Source organism: Topomyia yanbarensis, chromosome 2 (assembly GCF_030247195.1).
Source record: "Topomyia yanbarensis strain Yona2022 chromosome 2, ASM3024719v1, whole genome shotgun sequence".
NCBI lineage: Eukaryota > Metazoa > Arthropoda > Insecta > Diptera > Culicidae > Topomyia > Topomyia yanbarensis.
The window spans coordinates 111707449-111729127 of NC_080671.1; the positions used below are offsets into that span (position 1 = coordinate 111707449).

General features: G+C 37.7%; 1 protein-coding gene across 2 annotated transcripts in view; it reads left to right on the top strand.

The window, feature by feature from the left end:
• The window catches only part of LOC131679175 (histone acetyltransferase KAT7), a 338305-nt gene that overhangs the window by 286931 nt on the left and 29695 nt on the right, over nucleotides 1-21679 (top strand). For both annotated transcript variants that reach the window (XM_058959821.1, XM_058959822.1), the window contains exon 8: nucleotides 9724-9819. In XM_058959821.1, coding sequence (XP_058815804.1) covers nucleotides 9724-9819 — 96 coding nt within the window. The remainder of the gene's footprint in view (nucleotides 1-9723; nucleotides 9820-21679) is intronic.

The following is a 21679-nucleotide window of genomic DNA, read 5'->3' on the forward strand; positions in this document are numbered from 1 at the left end:
TACATCATTTCAATAACATTTTGTAATTTAATCATGCACAAATATCTACAAGCGACTTGGTGATGAAGCTTTTTGTGGAACGTCTCTGGAAAAACACGATTTGCGGTGTTATCTGCCATTCAAAAACTACTTGACCGATTTATTTCAATAATACCTAACCCCTACGTTGAGTTTTTTTGAGGGATAATTTTTCAATTAAGGGGGCTTTTTATTCATAAAATGGCGAATTTTTTCTTGAAACACAGCATCTCACCTTTTTGCGTACGCCCAGTTCTTATCACGTTTTCCCTCAGCTTTGTGTCCTTTCTGACCTTCTTGAGGAGCACTGCACACCTTCTACTCTCGTCGCGTCATTGGCTTTGATGAGTACTGCATCCCTCGTTGGCGCTTTCTGACGAGACGGAGGTTTTTCTTTCTCCTTCTGCTCCACTTTTTTCACTTTCTTAAATTTCTGCTGGTTTTTGTTTATCTCATTCTGTCTAGAATTCCTAGAAGTAACCCTTTTTGATGAGTACTGTATTCCTCAGTACCGGTACTGGAATGTTTTCAAATACAAAATAATACAAAATACAAAAAAAAACAAAGCGACAAAAAATGTTAAAAATATACTTTTATTGGTAAGCTTTTAAATGCTTCAGTCTACCTTCTAATCTCGCCCAAAGCAAAAAAAAAATGCTCTGCTATAGTTATCAATAAATAGCAATCAATTTGTACTGCTTAGTTGCTTATCCACTGCACAAACAGTACAGTATCGTTCCTCCAGCTGAGCAGTGAAACCAGAAAACCACAAAAGTGAAACGTGTTTCTACTACGAGAATCACCATTGCGACTGGCTTTAAACAAATTCGTATTAGACCAAACGTGCGCTTGGTGGAACAGTTCCTAAAGCTGGTAACGGCGATAATCGTCACGGAAGTGGCTACATCGTGGGCATAGTGTGGTACTACCAACGTTCACAGAAGCTTAACCGAGGCTGGGAACATCATTGTGAGCAATTTCATGTAACACAACACGGAACACACCATCGCTTAAGCCAATATTATTGTGTATATCAAGGTACGACGATTTGCCCCGCACACTAACTTGGAGTTCTTTAAAGAAATAATATCGAACTGAAGGAGACTTGAAGTCCATTAATTAAAGAAACTTTTTCACATGTATTTCCTACAGCTCATGTTGTGAGAATTCAGGTAACTAAACATGTCCCTTCTTACCTGGCTTTGGATGCGAATCACATATAATGAAATAACACTGATTACAAACTCAGCTCAGATCCCTATGTGCTCTATTCGGATCGAGCTTAGGTACTAAGTCGGCGTTCGTTCTTTTATATATTAATATTTAACAGTAAAATGCATGTAGGCGTGATTTAGGACCGAAACATATTATTTGGGGATATAGTGAATAATTAGAAACAACCCGAATGTTGCTTACAGGACATTCCAAATAAAAACAAATCAATTGTTATTCTATTCATGTTAGTTCAAAATGCACGAATGAAAGATCGTTGTAATTATTTTCGTATAAATAGTTAAAATATTCAGTTACGTACAACGGGAGTTATATGCGCTAATTTTATAATGCCACCGTGCTGGCTGATGTTTGAAACAGGCTTCTATATGTGCTGAAAGGTTAGGTTAATAATATTGCTCATCAAAAGCTTTGCACAGTACCGAAAATACCGGTACTTATAATTATTCAGTACCGGTATTTCGGTAACAGGAATGGGTCGGTTTTTGCTGGGATATTGCAACGTCCTTCCAACAATTGCGCATCGATTACTCGAAAATGGCCTATCCGATTTTATCAAACCCGAACTTGTAACGTTCAAGTCATGATACGTGTTTATGGCTTTCTCAGTCGGTAAAATTTAGGCAAACGATTGGTTTATAAATTGCTCGATGTTTCAGCCGAAACGTCGGGCAATTTATAAACCAGTCGTTTGCCTAAATTTAACCGACTGAGAAAGCCGTAAACACCTGTTAAAATTCCCGTATCCAGTTGTTACAACACCTAAACATAACCAGTCATGGAATCATAGTATGGTACTAAGCGATCTTTCATAAATATCAACTTCCAATGCCTAAATATCCAGCTTCTATCATTTTAATCCAAGTGTCCGCCTTCTCATTACCCGGAATGCAGTACTGCGAAACTCAAACTAAGGCAATCTGCTATGATTTTTCTGATAAAGTACTTAAAAACTCCCATGTTTTCTCCAGGAAATACAAAGAGTGCTTTCCATGCTCTATCAAACGGAGAGCCTCCTGTAACTGTAACGATGTGGGCATGGTCGTTGATAGGTAAATACAAAACCATCTGTTTTGTAGGGTGAATGCTGGCAGCACGCCTCTTTTATGATTGCAATCACCACTACTGTCATAATAATTAGCATAAAAGCGATACATAGCTGTCATAATATGACGAACGTTCCATGTATTCCAATCACAGGACGAATCAAATACACAACATAGGCCCCAACCACTAGACGAAACATTGTTTCTCCGATGATCCGTCCATTAATCCGTCGACAAACCGATGCCAATAATCGCTTCCATAAAGTTTTTCATTTGCATTTGTAGCATCGCGTATATTGGGAAAAAAATCGGGCGATCCAATGTTCAAAAGTCCCTTTCGCGTACAATTCTAAGCGATCTCTGCCCACCACGAATTAGGAGACTGTTCACGGATGTTCGCGTCGGGTACGCGTTTCGTCTAACCTTTAATCGTAGTGCAAATGCATTGTGTAAAACCTGGGGGAAAATGTAGGGACTGAAATATAGGGATAGGTACTTGGGGTTTTTGATGTCCCATATGGAAATTCCTGCTAGTTTCTAAGATTACCAAGACCAGGAACCACTTCTTTCGGTTTTGTAACAGTACCCTTCAAGGGACACTCTCAGGCCTTTGCGAGGAAGCTTAGAAGAGAAAACTGATTTTCCTCTTTCGGAAATTTATAGGCACATTAGAAGATGTTCCCACAATGGAATGGTCAGACTCTCGCTCTTTAGTGTACAAGGAAACGTAAAAATAAGTCGTTGTCGGTGGCGTAGCGCTCTTTTGCATTTCTTATCGGAGCGTCCCTTAAAATAATGTTTCATTTTGTCCGCACACTGTTTATATGCGGGATATGTGGAGATCATGTCTCTCTACAGCAGTAAAACTTTTCATGATTCTCTCTGCATATTCCACGGCGTGCCTAGTTTCAACAATAAGTCGCTGTATTTAAAAAAGAGCAGATTCGGCGAAAGGTCCGAAATGAGGCTGATGGAAAATAAGTTGTACTCCTTGATTTTTCCTGAACGCCATTGCTTGCGAACCAGAATTTTCACAGGCCGAAGCAAAGGATTCTTGAAGAAGCGAACTCTATACTTTGCAACTAAGACCCCTGTTGGAGACTATACCATCAATTTCTACTTAGCGGGCGAGTACATAGACAAGATACTTATTCGTATGCGGCCAAGTGATATTTAGTTAAATAACGCATACATCGATGATGTTAAATGGCTTATCTTTGACCTCATTCAAGTTTATTATGAATATACAGGTATACCTAGTACGTACACCTTCGCTTCGTTTAGCGTACGTACTATCGAATCACAAAAATAAAATTCAAAATATTACTTTTTATGTTTAATATTTAACGAAACTTCACAAAAATTTGAAATACTTTACTGGACTTTATAGAACTACTGTAGGTAGCACACAACGTTGAAGCTTACAAAATCAAAGGAAAAACAAATTTATGGCAGGTGTAGGTACTATCGAGGCAAAATGTACGTTCTATCGAGGTATACCTATAAATTCGTTACTGATACTTTTTGCATGTATCAGGCAACTAGCAGTTGGGAAATTGGATTCTGAGATGATTATGACTTTCATTGGTTTAGTTTTCGATAAAAATACACTGAAAAAATTCTATTTGGAAAAGTTTTTTTTTCAAATAACTTCTTTTCCTTCAAATAATTTCAAATAACTTGAATTTTTGACGGTAGGTAGGGAACATAATTACCTATCTTGGAATAAAATTTCATCCAAATCAAAGATGTTTTTTTAAAATCGACTTTAAACTTTTTTTTCGATGAAGAATTTTTTCAATATTTTATTCAAAAATTTGACTAATTTTGTGAAAATCACTCCTACAACATTTTTTGTAGGATTTGTCATTTTTAGAATAAAGCCATTTGAAAAAAATTGCTTAAAAAAAGTTTGATTCTTTTCAAAAGACAGTCATTTTTGGAAAAACAAAGTATGCAAAGCGTTTCGGCCGAAACGTCGGGCAATTTATAAACCAGTCGTATGCCTAAATTTTACCGACTGAGAAAGCTGTAAACACCTGTTAAAATTCCCGTATCCAGTCGTTACAACACCTAAACATAACCAGTACGGTGACAATAAAACGACCATTTTTGAAATCACTAATCTACACCCCCTAGCGTCGTTCCAAATCATGAAAAAATGACACTGTCCAAATTTGAGCGAAATCGGTTAACCCTAACCCCTCCCCCAAAGAGCTTAAAGTTTGTATGGGATTTTTGGCCAAAATGTATGGGAAACACTCGCAGTTCACAAAATCGCCGCTAGAGGTCGCTGTAAACTTCAGATCGCTGACCTAGGAAGGAGTTAAGCTTTTGAAGATATGCTGAACAAGTTTATCGAAGACTGCAAGACAATCCAACCAAACGTTAAAGAGTTATTAACGTTTAAAGTTGGATACTGCTGCTTAACATTCGCAAAGGGCGTACTCCGCTTATCTCATGTATGTGAACCACGAGTGAAGGTGGGACAAAGTTAGGAAAAACTCAGATATCTCTGAAACGATGAGAGATAGAAAGTTATGATGTTCCACAAAGTTGTAGAGGAATAAAAGGACTTTTTGGTTTCACTAGAAAGTTTCAGGATTTCTCCGCAAGGTGGCGGTAGTGAGCCAAACAATTTAAAGGGAATACTCCTATCTGTACAACGGTAAGAGATGGAGCATTTGGATGTTCGATTAGGACACTTAACATTAAATACCGTTGTTGTCATATGATATAGCATGCTTTGTAGTATAGATCGCAAAAATGGCAAATACAATATTTTTTACGTCTTGCAATATTTACTCATAAAATAGTTTATTTTTAGTAAAAAGTATATATAACTTTCTAACGAGAGATGCTAGAGGTTCGGGACATTGAGCCAAAATGCTCTCCTTCAAAATATCTGAAAGTTTTTCTAACGTGATCCTTATGAAAAATTAAAACTGCAAAAGTTATATAAAGAAAACCATTTGTTAAGAAACATTCTATTATTTTGGTAAATTTCTTGTAAAATGGAAAATACACGACATAGAGTTCCAGTGTCTTCGACCAAGTTTTTTAAAATTTTATTTTCTGCGAAGCTCTATCTCGAACCATTTAAAAGTTAATTTTAAGATTTAAAAAAATTAGAACTACCCACATTAAAACGCTAGGTTCTATTATTCAAAAGATATAAGAACTTATAATATCAAAAATAGAATTTTTGTAATCAACTTTATGAACTTTTAGAAAATAACGTATTCGTTATTTTTTGCTCAATTATAACTCCTTAGTTATACTTAGTTAATGACCTTAGTTATACTTGAAAAAGAATTATTATTTGTCTGCCCCAATGAGTGATATTGTTATTGTTGGTGAAAAAGTGCTCATAACTCATCAGCAAAAATAGTTACAATATATACGCGAACGGATGTTTCAAAGATTTTCTTCCATTTAATTCCACTATGTTTTTATAGTTAGATGCACTTGCACTTCACTATTTAACAGATACCGGTATTTCGATTACTACTTGTAATCTTCTTCAGTGTTTGTATCAGTCACACAAACACTGAAGAAGATTACAAGTAGTAATCGAAATACCGGTATCTGTTAAATAGTGAAGTGCAAGTGCATCTAACTATAAAAACATAGTGGAATTAAATGGAAGAAAATCTTTGAAAAAAATAGTTAGATATAATAGTTGCCATGAAACAGTTATAAACAGTTGTCATGAAACAAGTTATTTTCCTTAAAGCAATCTTAAAGTTGTCTGTAGACTACTTCACTTTTAAATAAATACCGCAAAAGTTATTTGACTAAAACAGTTTTTCTGATAAACACTAAGAAACACCCCAACCTTCAATTTTAAAATAAAAGTATAAGTTGTAAAATGAAAAGTATGATAGGTAGAGCTCACATGTCTTCAGCAAACAGATTTGTCGTTCTACAACTTCGCTGAAGGTTATTTGGCTCTAGCTGGAATAATTAAAAAGTTATTTTTTTGATCTTGGTACAATTACCCTATCTGTTTTTAACAAAAAGAAGAGGCCCACAAACTACGAAAACTTTTCCAAAGACTTATATGGGCTAAGTTGCTTAGTTTTAGAAAAATCTCAACATTCCTGCTAAATTTACATTCTGGACCACTGTGGAATGGTGATCCTTATTTCTATGACCTCACATGGACTACAAATCTAAAGTATTGATTTGAATTTTTCAGTTTAGAAGTTTTGTGTGGTATCAGATACGACGAAAAATTGACCATCGGGTCTTCAAATGGGCGTAGTATCCTTTGCCTACTACCAAAATATCAGTCTTGTACTCGTATAACCAATATCATTTGAATTGGGTTCGCAGCACATGGCACGTCTTGAGTCGACCAACGAACACCGACGACAACAACATACACTATATTCCTCCGGCGATAGCGAGCAACATGCGCGATGAACTGCATAAAATACCCAGCTGTCGAGACGATCCACCCATGCTAGAAGATCTGCAAAAGCAAAATTCAAATATCTGGTGATGTGGTGATCTGGTGGGCAGGTAGCGCAATTGGCATGTACGCTTTGCTTATTTGCAAAAAAGGGGGATGCTGAATATAATAGAAGCACAGCGCGAATTGGATTGTAGCCTACTTAGGTATTTATACCAGGCTGGCAATATTCTAGCACAATATAGTACTTAAGCCCTGTAGTCCGCGTAAGAAAACAGAATATATTTTGAGCAGCCTATTTCTAAGTTATAAGTGAGGCCAGATTTGATAAAAAAAGTTACTAATTGGCATTCGAATGACCCTAGTAGTTCTCACCTATCACCAAATTATCAGCCCTGTAATCGTGCAACCAATGCCAGTCTAACTGGATTCACAGCGCATTGTGTACGCTTCTTCTGCGAGAGGTAATAAACGAGCACTGACGCGCGGCACTATACACGACATCTCTGAGACAAGAGCGCTCTTAAAGTTAGTCAACAGTTAGTTAAAAAAATTAAAAATTCTATATAAATGAATGCAACAGTAGAAATATAAATGGGGTTACGAAGAAATTTAAGAATATAGGTTTTATCATAGCATGATAGTCTTAAGAAAACTTTGTAACATGTTATGTATAATAAAAGAATCGCTGCACAAGAAATAGGAGTAAAAATTCGAAAAAATTAGAAAACATTCAAAAGGTGTTTTAATATTCATATTCTATGTTGCTTGCACCACTAAGCGGCCTAAATTCTATTTTTACAACGAGACACGAAAGCCTTTTAAATACTATATACCTTCGCAGAACATCAGATTGCATTGTCTCTTGCCATAGTATGGATAGGAGTATTACCTTGAATTAATTTTGATCACTGGCGCCACCATGTGGTAGAATTCTGCATTTTTCAAATGAGAAAAGAAAATATTTTTTGCTGCTCTACAACTTTGTAGAACATCCAAATGCTCCATCTCTTACCGTTGTACAGATAGGAGTATTCCCTTTAAATTGTTTGGCTCACTACCGCCACCTTTCGGAGAAATCCTGAAACTTTCTAGTGAAACCAAAAAGTCCTTTTATTCCTCTACAACTTTGTGGAACATCATAACTTTCTATCTCTCATCGTTTCAGAGATATCTGAGTTTTTCCTAACTTTGTCCCACCTTCACTCGTGGTTCATGAGTACATGAGATAAGCGGAGTACGCCCTTTGCGAATGTTAAGCAGCAGTATCCAACTTTGAACGTTAATAACTCTTTAACGGTTGGTTGGATTGTCTTGCAGTCTTCGACAAACTTGTTCAGCATATCTTCAAAAGCTTAACTCCTTCCTAGGTCAGTGATCGGAAGTTTACAGCGACCTCTAGCGGCGATTTTGTGAAGTGCGAGTGTTTCCCCACACATTTTGGCCAAAAATCCCATACAAACTTTAAGCTCTTTGGGGGAGGGGTTAGGGTTAACCGATTTCGCTCAAATTTGGACAGTGTCATTTTTTCATGATTTGGAACGACGCTAGGGGGTGTAGGTTGCGAAATTTTTTTTTCATATAAATCATTGTCACCCTAATAACCAGTCATGGAATTATAGTTTGGATAAATGAGAAAGATACAATTGCACCACTAGGTGGATTCAAACAGATTTTTTGCAGACAGTTAAATAATCATTTCTGTTTTATACTTCATCTAACGATTATTTGCTGCTTCCGTATTGATATTTGCATATTTTTTATGGATATTTTCATCTTTAGAATACTTTTAAGGTACAGAACTAAAAGAATGACTTCATCCCCCAATAAAACATAAACATATCTACAAAAAAGCGACATTTTCTCAAAACAACAATGTTCACATTTTTTCAAGCGTAAATAGCAAGTTTGTGTTTTTTCAACGAGCTTTACATATTCTAACGATGCATCTCCACGTAGTTCCAGGCTAATGTTCTGACCATCTCGACAAGTGCATTAAAAGGAACACACGCTCTTATCAGCATATTATCGCTTTTTGTACACCGCCTGAAGCGACGAATAATACCCGTTTAAATTGGAGCACCTACAGTGGAACAGGGCAACAAAAAATAAACGTATAATAGGCATCATTACCGAAACAGCGATCCTTCCTTGGATTCCTTATTCTGCTTTCCTCATGCCCACCACCGATCCGTACAGATCATGACCGGTCGGCACAATGATCAAGCCGGAGCCCTTTACGGCACATGTCCGGTCATATTTTCGCTCAGTGACGGGACAAGAAGAAGACCTAAAATGTTTTACAACTTATTACGATCCATTTTTTTCGTGTGTGTGGTATTTCTCGAAATCATGACAGATGGTGATAAATGTGTTGTATTTGTATTACAGTCGGATAGGTGACGCGTGTTTTTTTCAATTTCTACTAGTATTTTTTTTTGTTTAAAAAGTGAAATTCAAAAAACAGCTTATGTATAATGAGACACTTTCGGAAATGTATGTGCACATTCGGAAGACAAGGCTTTCTGAGCAGCTCATAAACTTCCCGTAAAAAAGTACGAAATGGTAAACTGCACGTTGAAATCACGTTGGCAGGTGTGAAAAAGGATGATTGATAATTAAAAATAAGGTACTACTGTATGTGAAGCCGCCGCGACTCGCACTCGGCTGAGCCAAGTATGTGACCTGGCAATTTATGATCCAAACCGACTGTCGAGGGCAACAGATAATTGTTCATTATATCGTAGTAATTTCGGATAATATTGAGATCCCGGCCGATATGAGCGCTACCAGCGTCAGGAGCTGGCAGGAGGCAGCAACCATTCAAGATCCAGCCGGCTCTCCTGTAATAAATAATAACGCCCAATTTCGGATAGTCTCTTCTTGTTTTATCTTTTCCACAGGAATTCAAGTCCCCTGCTTCGTACTGAACTTTGCGCGTTCTTATTTGCACATACACACATGCATACCTTCACTTGCTAACCTCACCAAAAACTTTTATGATTTCAGGAAATGGCTATCAATTCATACGATATCGTCAGCACACTGCAAGCCCTCGGGATGATGAAGTACTGGAAGGGTAAACATATAATACTGAAAAAGCAGGTGGGTAATTTTTGCCGTTTTTCTTTTGCGTTTCCATTTCGATTCCTAACCACGCAGCAGCACGAGACGGAAAGCGCGCGCGCAAACCTATTGCTTCATCGGTTTGATGTACGGTCGTTTTTTTTTTTGGGGCTTTTTCACGTAGACGTACATAGATATCAATATCAGCTTATTCTTGCGCGAGGTCCTAATTTCAACCGTCGAAATGGTGATACCACCAAACAGTGTGCGGTTAGTTTGGGTTCCGTTCCGATCCGTGTCAGTTATCGCATCGGATCCGTGCCGGTATCGAGATCGTTGGCTACCCGTCTCTACACGTCGTAAAGAGGGCAGGTAAACAAAAGGGGTTTCTAGAGTTCGCTTTTTCAATTTATTGCAGCTTTTATGATTATTTATTATGGTGGAGGGTTGCTGCTGGGTCTCAGCGTAAAAGCGATTTTGGAGTTTTTTAGGGTTCAATGAGTGAGTTTAGCAATTTAGGATTACGGATTCGTGATCCAATTACTTTGAGTGCCGTTCGTCATTTTTGGTGTCGATTGGTGTTCCGCAGGGATATTTCGGAAACTTAAGTTAACCTGTAATTTTGATTCTAAATCATACTCATTGCACAAACAATTACCAACCAAATAAACAAAAATGAAAAATGCCCTGATAAAGACTGTATTTCATAAGACCGTTTGAAAATTTGCTATTTTATCGTATGATACGCATATATCTTTGGTCTTCATGTATTTATAGGTAGTTTTACTGTTTATAATATCGATATATTGACGAACATTGCATACATTGGACAGATTTCCTAATTAATTTTTATCTAGTCACAACATGAGGAGATTTCCCTTGTAAGTAGCGGTTTGGCCACTACTCGGATTCTGATTGCCCGGTGGACCCTTCTTGTCAGGGCGGCCTAAGTGGCTCTACAAGAATTTCGGATTTTCGTAACACAACAACAAAAGTAAACAAACAAACAAAATAATAAATTTACAAGCTTTTACTTGCTGCGTCCACTCTTCATTCATTGTTCTACACGCTAATAATTAATCGGCTGCTGCTGACGACGAGCGGTATCTTCCGACCGACCGGGTCAACAACGGCAGCGTTCTCCTTCGGTCGTATCTTCGTTGGCTGCTCCGGCAGCGGTCCTTGTCTTTTAGCTAGGGAAGTGAGCTTGGCGTCTTTGTTGGAACCTCCCTAGTGACGGTGGTGATAAATCACCGGATCATCTACTCGTCGTAGACGATCCTGGAAGTCACCGCAGTGATCTTCCCAAGGGGAACCTTTGTCCGCCCTGCCTCGTTTTCCTTGGCTATTAGCTATAGAGGAGAGCTAGGCTCATTCGGCTTATACTCTATAGCGAGAATGGTCGGCGTTCGGTTCGTTGGGTTTTAGTGAACCAACACCACAAATCACAGTGGACTCAAAATGGCGTTTGTCATAAGATAGCATAACAGCGACGCTTTATGTTTTGTGTTTTTTGAGACTCTGCACCAGCTCTAACTAACGGCCTGTGCACACTGGCCGACTGGCAGATCGACGTGGATTGGCTTTTTGCTGTGGGCCGTGTTTGCAAGCATTGTTGCACAGCTTGATGGCGGTGTTTGTGGGTGCGGCTCCCAGTGCTAACGATCGACTTCGTTATCGTGCACAGGCGAATTAAAAAAATGCAAATATGGAAGCCTATTTGTGGTTGTGCTGTTTTAGTTGTTGTTTTTAGTACTAGTGTGCAATTGTTATGTGGTATGTGTATGTGTTCGTTTGGGTATTTGCTGGGTCAAAGAATCGATGCATAACTGGCGTATACGATAGATTAGCGGGAAACCCTTTCTGAGATTCGTTGGTCACTTTTTACCGGTGCTCAATTCGTGCATTGAAGGCAATTCATTCGGGGTGATCCGATTGGATAAATTAAGGTACAATTAATTTACCGATGCACGTGAATCATCCGTTCCTTGTCAGCGTAGCTTGAAAAAATACTAACAGTATGAAATTGTTGTTAATGGCAAATAAGTATCATTTGCTGGCATTCAGCGCGAGCATCTTTATTGTCAGATAAATTTGTGTGTTTGAAGAACAATCATTAAAAAACGTCTTTTATAGGAAAGCTGCTGTCGACGAGACAGGATGCTTGGTTTCGTGTATTTTGATCAAAGGGTGAATCGAATATACAAAGTAGGCCTTAGCCACCAGACAAAACATTGTTACTCTCGTTAATACGTTGACGAACCGCTGCCAATAACCGCGTTTTTCAGCTTCTGTCGGGTACCTTCGGAACAAAATCGGGCGTTCCGACGTTCAAAAAGTTCATATAGGACCTTTTCGCCTACAGTTCTGAGCGATCTCTGCACATCACGAAATGTTGGGTACTCGTTTCTTCAGACCTTTAACCACAGTGACGAGAATCAAGCCAGCCAAAATCGTGTACGCTTCCACCGGAGGAATTCCTGGTTTTGATTCGATTGTTTCGGATATAGTGGACGTGTAGCTCTTTCAATCAATGGGCATGCTAATTGTAGCGAGGCCGAGTACAATTATAAATCTAACGCGCTTGGCCGCGCTGGTGGAGTAGGAGTTCGTGTCATTTCTACTGTATTCACGATGGTTAGATTGAAATTGCTGCAAATATCACGTAGTAAGATAGATCGGTTATCATCGTGGAGACAACCCCATGGTCTTCTAGAACAAGCTGGGGACATCACATGGAAATTATGCCAATAAGTCTTTGATTCGAACTTGACAAACGACAATTTCAGTACCTGGTACCGAGTAAAGGTCAATCTGATTAAAAGAACAGGTCATTTTGATCCCCAAAAACGCTCATCCATACTGCTTACTCTGCTCTGGCGAATGACTTTAAAATTGTGGAAGTTCTACGTCTGCAGTTAACCCGGTTTTACACAATGCAAATGTATAGTGTAAAACCTGGAAAAATGTGGGGACTGAAATGAAAACTGAAAACAAAAAGTGTCCCCTGATGTCCCATGTGGGATTTCTTTTTTTTTGTTGGAGCAAATCCGGCGGGAGAATTGAAATGAGGCTGATAAAACTACAAGGGGCAGCCCTATGGGGTTGCACGAGCTGTGACAGAAGAAGACAGAAAACTGCAGCCAAAACCGAACTAATAACTGAAATTGTTTAAAATAGCAATGGGACAATCTCAACCTTGAAAAATTGCAAAAACTTTTCGATTGTGTGAGGTAAAAACCCGCACTGGTGAAGCAAATTCAAATTTAAGGCAATATAGTCACATTTCATGCATGGAGCATGCTTTTTATAGTTGTATTTTGCCATTATTGTAACTTTCCTAAAGTAGACATTTGATTGTTGCGAAAGCAGTGGTCTTATTCATCTATCGAAGCACGTATAATATTGTATTAGTAGAATCAAAATAGATAGGCTTAATGGAAATGAATCACGTGGAAAAAGTGAACATAAATAATAAACTTTCGTTGCGCTTTCCATCGATTCGCGCAAATTTATTGCTAAGAAAGTTTTCATTTGCGAGCAACGAAAGCGCAGATTGTTATCATGGACGCATGTAACCGCGTGTACACATTTGCCTCAAGCATTGAACCCAAGTGAACGATTTGAATCAAACAGCTGTATGAGTTTATCGTGTCCGTCCGTCCGTGTCCGAATGGAAGATACGTATTTACCAAGCAAAATTAGTCAACGCTAGTGACGAAGGGGGAAGTGAAAGAGACAACTAGTACCACGATGCTATGTTAACAGTGTTTACATATGTAGCTCGACTATACAAACGATTTTGTGCACGTGTTTTACACGACTTAATGCGTGCGTGATTGCACTTAAAATGTGTGCTTGAAGTGAACAAAGCACAAGGGAAAGCATGCGCACCAAAATTTTGGGATGAAAACTTAGCAAATGAAAGTGCTGAAAACTCAGCAATTTAATTTCAACCATTTGACAGATTCTTTTTGCTGAAAATTCTGCAATTTATTTGTCAAATTAACAGCGCAATCACCGACTTTTCAGTAATCCAGTCCAGATTACTAAAAATTCGGTCACTGTGCTGTCAATTGCTGAATTTTCAGCAAAAAGTATCTGTCAAATGATTGAAATTAAATTACTGAGTTTTCAGCACTTTCCTTTGCCGAGTTTTCATCTCAAAAATTTTGTTGCGTGGTATTTAATCGGACAAACTCAATCGCCTGTTGAACGGAACCGCGCAGCGTACCTCCAGAAAGCACGCAACGAAGTGCTCTGTCTGCAGTTCAACAGGCAACTGAGCTCGCCCGACCAAATCTGTTCCTGAAATAGTCGACGATGACGTCATTCATAAAAGCGTAGCGCGCTAGGTACCTAAATCTGTCGTGCCAGACTTGGGAAGCGCTACTTTTTCTGTGCAAATCCGTGGTATTTGGACTATGTTATACATTATTTAATTTTTTAATGCCATGATATCAAAAATCTTTGTGTTTATCCATTTGAATCTGTTCTTAGAACCATTTCTGGTCGATATGTGCAAAAATTCCGAAAATTTATCGTGAGTTGGCTGAAATATAAGCGTTTAAAACCTGACCACTTTTCGTTATATACCATTTTTGTTGAATTTTCAACGTGCACACCCATATCGAAAACAAAGACGTAGTCCTACGTCAAAAAATTGTTTTCTTTGTTTTCTTATACTCCTCGATTTTAGTTGAACGCAATTGCTTGCAAACCTGAACTTCACTGACTGAAGCAAAGGGTTTTTGACGGAGCCAACGCCATTCTGCGTAAGTAAGGCCTCTGTCGGAGACTACACCATCAAACTCTACTTTCCGTTCGGGTACGTAGTCAAGATAGTTCTTCGTACACGGCTGGGTGTTGTTTGGTTAGATTACGCATATGTCGATGATGTTAAGTAGCTTATCTTTGGTCCGAAAGTAGACCATCCAGAGGCTGGTTGTATTAGATGCATATAATTTGTATCGAAAATTAGACTTATCGGAATTATTTTCGCCATCGAAGAAATATCCAGATCGACCTCCATTGAGTCTGAGTATGTCGGTCGTCGGAGGTACCTTCCCATTAGCCAACACTATCATGCGGGCTTCAGTACCCGCGAAAAAAGATTTTATCGGAGGTAACGAAAAATTAATGCATCGAAATTGAAATGAATGGAGTAATTGGTACATAGTTGTGAAACATTTTTAGAAACAGTAGTCAGCTAACACATTTTCGCTGAGTCGTCGGTCATACAGCCCGTTAATAAAGGGTGTTTCCAAATAGTTATCAGATATTATTCGGGAACTTTTATTTTCACTTACTTACGCCATGTCTCAACTTTCGTCACTATGGACGAATTTCGCGCTAAATCGTATTCAGAGTTAATGGAAATTAATGTTCATGAAACTTTCTGTACATGAGAACTTTGTCACAGAAAGCCGCTTTGCATATTTTGTTTTTTTCAAAAATGATCTAGACTGTCTTTTGAAAAGGGTCAAACTTTTTTTAGCAATTTTTTTCAAATGGTTTTAGTCTAAAAATGACAAATCCTACAAAAATGTTGTAGGAGTGATTTTCACAAAATTAGTCAAATTTTAGAATAAAAATATTGAGAAAATTCTTCATCGACTCCTACACTGAAAAAAAATCGATTTTAAAAATTTAAAGTCGATCTACAAAAAAACCATCTTTGATTTGGATGAAATTTTGCTCCAAGATAGGTAATTATGTTCCCTACCTACCGTCAAAAATTCAAGTTATTTGAAGGAATAAAAGTTATTTGAGAAAACTTTTCCAAGCAGATTTTTTTTAGTGTATTTTTATCGAAAACTAAACCAACGAAAGTCATAATCATCTCAGAATCCAATTTTCCAACTGCTAATTGCCTGATACATGAGTAAAGCCATGTCAAGTGATCCTCGAATTTTTCGCAAAATCACCGATTTTCATGAGGTATATTTTATTGTATAGGGATTATGGTGAATAGCTTTTGGTATAAGTATTTCGTTAAAACTCCCTTTTTTCTTTGAGATATTAACCCTTAAACTTTATTGTATAATAAAATTGTAAATTTTATATCTCAAAAACTACTGAAGATAATTGAATGAATTTTTGTATACCTATAGAATGGTATTAACACTATCTCACAAAAATATATCTATTGTATAATTGAGTAAATAACGGTACTTTGCATCTATTTAAAAATTTCAATTGCATTTTTTCTTGTGTTCTTCACGCTAAAAATTTTCAGAAAGTATGTCAAATTACGCAGCAATCCTTCACCTTCAATAATCTGTATTGATAATTTTTCATTTTTGTTCCTATCCAAAGTTATGGATGATTTTGTAACGGTGTGTTCCTTCAACGCATGGCCCACTTTGATGCAGCCCGCGAACACTTACATATTGGCAACGCCGTACGTCGCGACGTTCTAATGCGCATCGCGTTGGAAGTGTGCATCGCATGACTAACAGAAGCTACATCTCTCGATTGCTGCAAAAGAACATACTTTTCTATAGGGATTAACGAAGATGAATGTTTTCCGAATATTTTGAGATCATTTTATATTTTTTGACCGTTGTGCACAACAAAAATCTTAGTAGTTTAATAAATATTTTCTTATTATAATTTATCGTTACTCACAATTAAACTGTATCGCAAATAACCGAAACTTAACTTATGTAATGAGTTTATGTTATTGCTACCTTCAAAGACACTTTTGTAAGTCAAAGTACGTCTATGTTTTATTCAAATACATTATTTGTCTACAACATTATACAGGAAAGTGGAACAACTTATGACAACAGCATTTTATTTCACATGTTTTTGTTTACTGAATGATCTTACTTGTGTCGTTTTTGCTTGAGGCAGAAACTAACTCAGTTTCAGACCTAACTGCTGTCAAAGCGTTTATTTGATGCCAGTTTCGAACCTAGGTTATGTGCCACTGAGGGACCATTCATGAATTACGTAACGCTTTTAGGGGGGAGGGGGTACAACAAGTTGTGACATGATGTGACATAGGGGGGAGTTATCTAGATCGTTACGTAACATGTTTTCACCGAAGAAGAAAATAATTTCTAGGAATTTGTTACGTAATAGGAGAGGGGGGAGTGGAGAAATTTGTGACAATTTGTTACAACGAGGGAGGCAGAGTCAATTTTGGGCAATTTTTGAGTTACGTAATTTATGAATGGTCACTGAACTGAAAACCGAGTTGTTCCAACCTAAAAAATATTTCGGGTTCGCTCACACCACCGCTGTTTTGCGAGAACCCAACTCAGTTCCATTAAAAACGTTTGTTTGAAGCAACTAACCCGGGTTAGTGCCTAGGTTCTCAATCGAAAACGACATTATAAACAACAATGCGAGCAAACATACCGTGCTACCACTCAGACAGAACCAACTAACAAAAAAGTGGTGAAATATGTCACTTTGTAAAAAATCGTGTCCATGCAGGTTCAAACATGTCCACTGCTCAATAACTCGCGAAAAATATAATAACGCGAAAAAGTATGCAAATCACTCGAAAAACATTTACCCTCAATAATCCGTAAAGAAAAGCTTGTCTTTTTACTCTAATATCAGAGATGGCAATTTTGGACATGAGATACGCTTTTCCAATGCGATGCGCATTAGGACGTGGTGACGTGCGGCGTTGCCAATATGTAAGTGTTCGCGGGCTGCATCAAAGTGAGCCATGCGTTCAAGGAACACACCGTTACAAAATCATCCATAACTTTCGAAAGGAACAAAAATGAAAAATTATCAATACAGATTATTGAAGGTGAAGGATTGCTGCGTAATTTGACATACTTTCTGAAAATTTTTAGCGTGAAGAACACAAGAAAAAATGCAATTGAAATTTTTAAATAGATGCAAAGTACCGTTATTTACTCAATTATACAATAGATATATTTTTGCGAGATAGTGTTAATATCGTTCTATAAGTGTACAAAAATTCATTCAATTATCTTCAGTAGTTTTTGAGATATAAAATTTACAAATTTATTATGCAATAAAGTTTAAGGGTTAACATCTCAAAGAAAAAAGGGTGTTTTAACGAAATACTTATACCAAAAGCTATTCACCATAATCCCTATACAATAAAATATACCTCATGAAAATCGGTGATTTTGCGAAAAATTCGAGGATCACTTGACATGGCTTTACTCACATGCAAAAAATATAAGCAACGAATTTGGTATATATTCATAATTAACTTGAATGAGCGGAAAGATAAGCCATTCAACATCATCGATATATGCGAGATTTAACTAAATATCACTTGACCGTGTACGAATAAGTATTTTGTCTATGTACCCGCCAGCGAAGTAGAGATTGATGGTGTAGTCTCCAACAGGGGCCTTAGTTGCAAAGTATGGAGTTCGCTTCTTCAGGAACCCTTTGCTTCGGCCTGTGAAAATTCTGGTTCGCAAGCAATGGCGTTCAGGAAAAATCAAGGAGTATATTTGCTCTCTAGAATCTGCTCATTTTTAAATTTTGATCTTTTGGACGGGGCTATTCTACCTGTTCACCTTTTTGTGTCGCGAGGCATGAACTGCCGTTGTTAGAAACAATTGAGCCTACTTATTGTAGAAAATAGTCATGCCGTGAAAAATGCGGAGAGAATCATGAAAAGTTTTACTGCTGTGGAGAGACATGATCTCCACATATCCCGCATATAAATTATGTGCGGACAAAATGAAACATTCTTGTAAGGAACTCTCCCATAAGAAATGCAAAAGAGCGCTACGCCACCGACAACGACTAATTTTTACGTTTCCTTGTACACTAAAGAGCGAGAGTCTGCCCATTTCATTGTGGGAACATCTTCTAATGTGCCTTTAAATTTTCGAAAGAGGAAAATCAGTTTTCTCTCCTAAGCTTCCTCGCAAAGGCCTGAGAGTGTCCCTTGAAAAGTGCTGTTACAAAACCGAAATAAGTGGTTCCTGGTCTCGGTAATCTTAGAAACTAGCAGGAATTTCCACATGGGACATAAAAACCCCAAGTATCCTTATATTTCAGTCCCTACATTTTCCCCCATGTTTTACACAATGCATTTGCACGACGATTAAAGATCAGACGAAACGTGTACCCGACGCGAACATCCGTGAACAGTCTCCTACTTCGTGGTGGGAAGAGATTGCTATTGCTTAGAATTGTGCGCGAAAGGGACTTTTGAACGCCGGATCGCTCGATTTTTTCCCAATATACGCGATGCTACAAATGCAAATGAAAAACTTGATGGAAGCTGAAAAACGCGATTATTGGCACCGGTCCGTCGACGGATTAATGGACGGATCATCAGAGAAACAATGTTTCGTTTCGTTTACCTATAAACGACCATGCCCACTTCGTTACAGTTAAAGGAGGCTCTCCGTTTGATGGAGCATGGAAAGCTCTCTTTGTATGTCCTGGAGAAAACATAAGAGTTTTTGAGTACTTTATCTGAAAAATCATAGCAGATTACCTTAGTTTGAGTCTTTTCGCAGTACTGCATTCCGGGTAATGAGAAGGCGGACACTTGGATTAGAATGATAATGAGAAGCTGGATATTTAGGCATGAGAAGTTGATATTTATGAACGAATTTTTAAATATTTCTTCTCAGATAACGCTCAAAAATCCCAAAGGTATCAACAAACCTTGGTCCAAGAGAATGCGTGAGGGTCATGACTTCATTCGGGTGATATATCGAGTCATGTACAATCGTTATAAGTAGAATGCCCATCACCGGCATATTGGGGTCGTGGAGTTGTGGTGGCGGTTATCGCGATATAAACATGTTGTCTGGTCGTGCGCTTAAATGTTCTAGTACCAGATCTCCGTTAAACAAATCCCTTGGGCCTCGTTCCAGTCCAGCCCAAGAAGGCATACCAAATCCTTTACTGATACTTTTTTTTATGTATCAGGCAACTAGCAGTTGGGAAATTGGATTCTGAGATGATTATGACTTTCTTGGTTTAGTTTTCGATAAAATACACTGAAAAAAATTCAGTTTGGACAAGAAAAAGTTTTTTTCAAATAACTTTTTTTCCTTAAAGAGTCCCCAACTTGAATTTTTGACGGTAGGTAGGTGGAGCAAAATTTCATCCCAATCAAAGATGGTTTTTTTTGTAAATCGACTTTAACTTTTTAAGATCGATATTTTTCAGTGTAGGAGTCGATGAAGAATTTTTCAATATTTTTATTCAAAAATTTGACTAATTTTGTGAAAATCACTCCTACAACATTTTTTTGTAGGATTTGTCATTTTTAGACTACAGCCATTTGAAAAAAATTACTAAAAAAAGTTTGGCCCTTTTCAAAAGACATTCTAGATCATTTTTGAAAGAACAAAGTATGCAAAGTGGCTTTTGGTAACAAAGATCCCATGTACATAAAGTTTCATTAAAATCTGAGAGGGTGCTGCCAACATTTGTTCGAGTTGGCGCGAAATTCGTCTAATCACTCCGAATCTTTCTACCGACTTGGGAAAAGAAGTGTTCCGCCGGCCTTGGAGCGAGGGCCACTCTCCCGGTTGAAAGTTATTGCAATACACATTCAAATGAACTTCACTTGGACATCATATTTGAATATATCTAACAATTATTGGAGATTATGAAATAGGCTGTTTCAGTCTTTAAAAAATCAAAACAAGGGTTTCTTACTACCCGACGTTTCGGCCTTTTGGTGATGGCCTTTCTCAAGGGAAATAAAGTTATTGTTTTTTGTCAAAAAGTCTTTATTTCCCTTGAGAAAGGCCATCACCAAAAAGCTGAAACGTCGGGTAGTAGTGTTTGATTTTTTTTTAAAAACTGAGACAGCCGATTTCATAATCTCCAACATAATATCCTAGTCGTGATCTACATAATCATTGAAAAATGAAGTAGGAGGAAAACCCAATTTGTTCCGAAGCGCCATCTGGTGGGCAGATAATCTCCAACAAATAGTACACAAACACGCTCCATAATAAATGGCTACTATGTATAATTTTTTACGGTAATTGGTTCAGCCGTTTAGGAGTCCATAAATCATATACATACAAACATTGACATTTGATGAATATCTAAAATTTGCAACAAGTTACAATTGATTCTTGAGTTAGATTAATACTGCCATAAATGGTCTAATGACGGCCATAATCATTCCAGTAAACATGAATCGGGCTGATGGGGTTTCCAGCGAATGGACCGAATGCACCACTAAACGCACCGCAACGCCTCAAATTCTCCGGTATGATTTATAATATTTATTTTGTTTATTAACTGACTATATCACACCTTTTGCTTGGCTTCCGAATTCCTAACCGATGGCACATATCATGCGTATATGTATACGTATATAAATTCAGAAGCCGATTCCAGTGGGTTTGTAACTCAACATCCAACTTAAAGTGTCTCAAATGGAAAATTTACGGCCAAAGCCATAGCCATAGAATGCTCGACCACAGGTTGAACCTGTACCCCAAAAGAAGGCAGTTTAAATTTACGATCTGGTGTAATTTTCGTACAATTGGTAGGCAGTCTTTTAAGGCTATAATTTTCAGCTGAGCTCGTGGTTTTGCACAAAAATTAAAAATATCACTAACTTGTACCACATAATCATACCCAATTTATGTGTTGCCATTCGGATATAAAATATTCGAGCTGGTTCTATTTTATATTCCGCTAATCCCAATGCGATCCTTTGTTGGCTTCCAACTTTCTGGTTCTTGTTCGTTAACATCGCCAAATTTTGATTGTTGGAGCGCTGATCGACGTCGTTTTTAGATGATTTAACGTTGCATTTGTTTTATCTTTAATCATATATTTTTGGAGCCACAATCGTGCTTGAAATTTGGGTGCTAATGATTTTTGAGTAGAAAGTCATAGTTGTTCATTTTGAGTCATTCGACGGATTTCCAAAGAATATACACTATACTGTATTTCT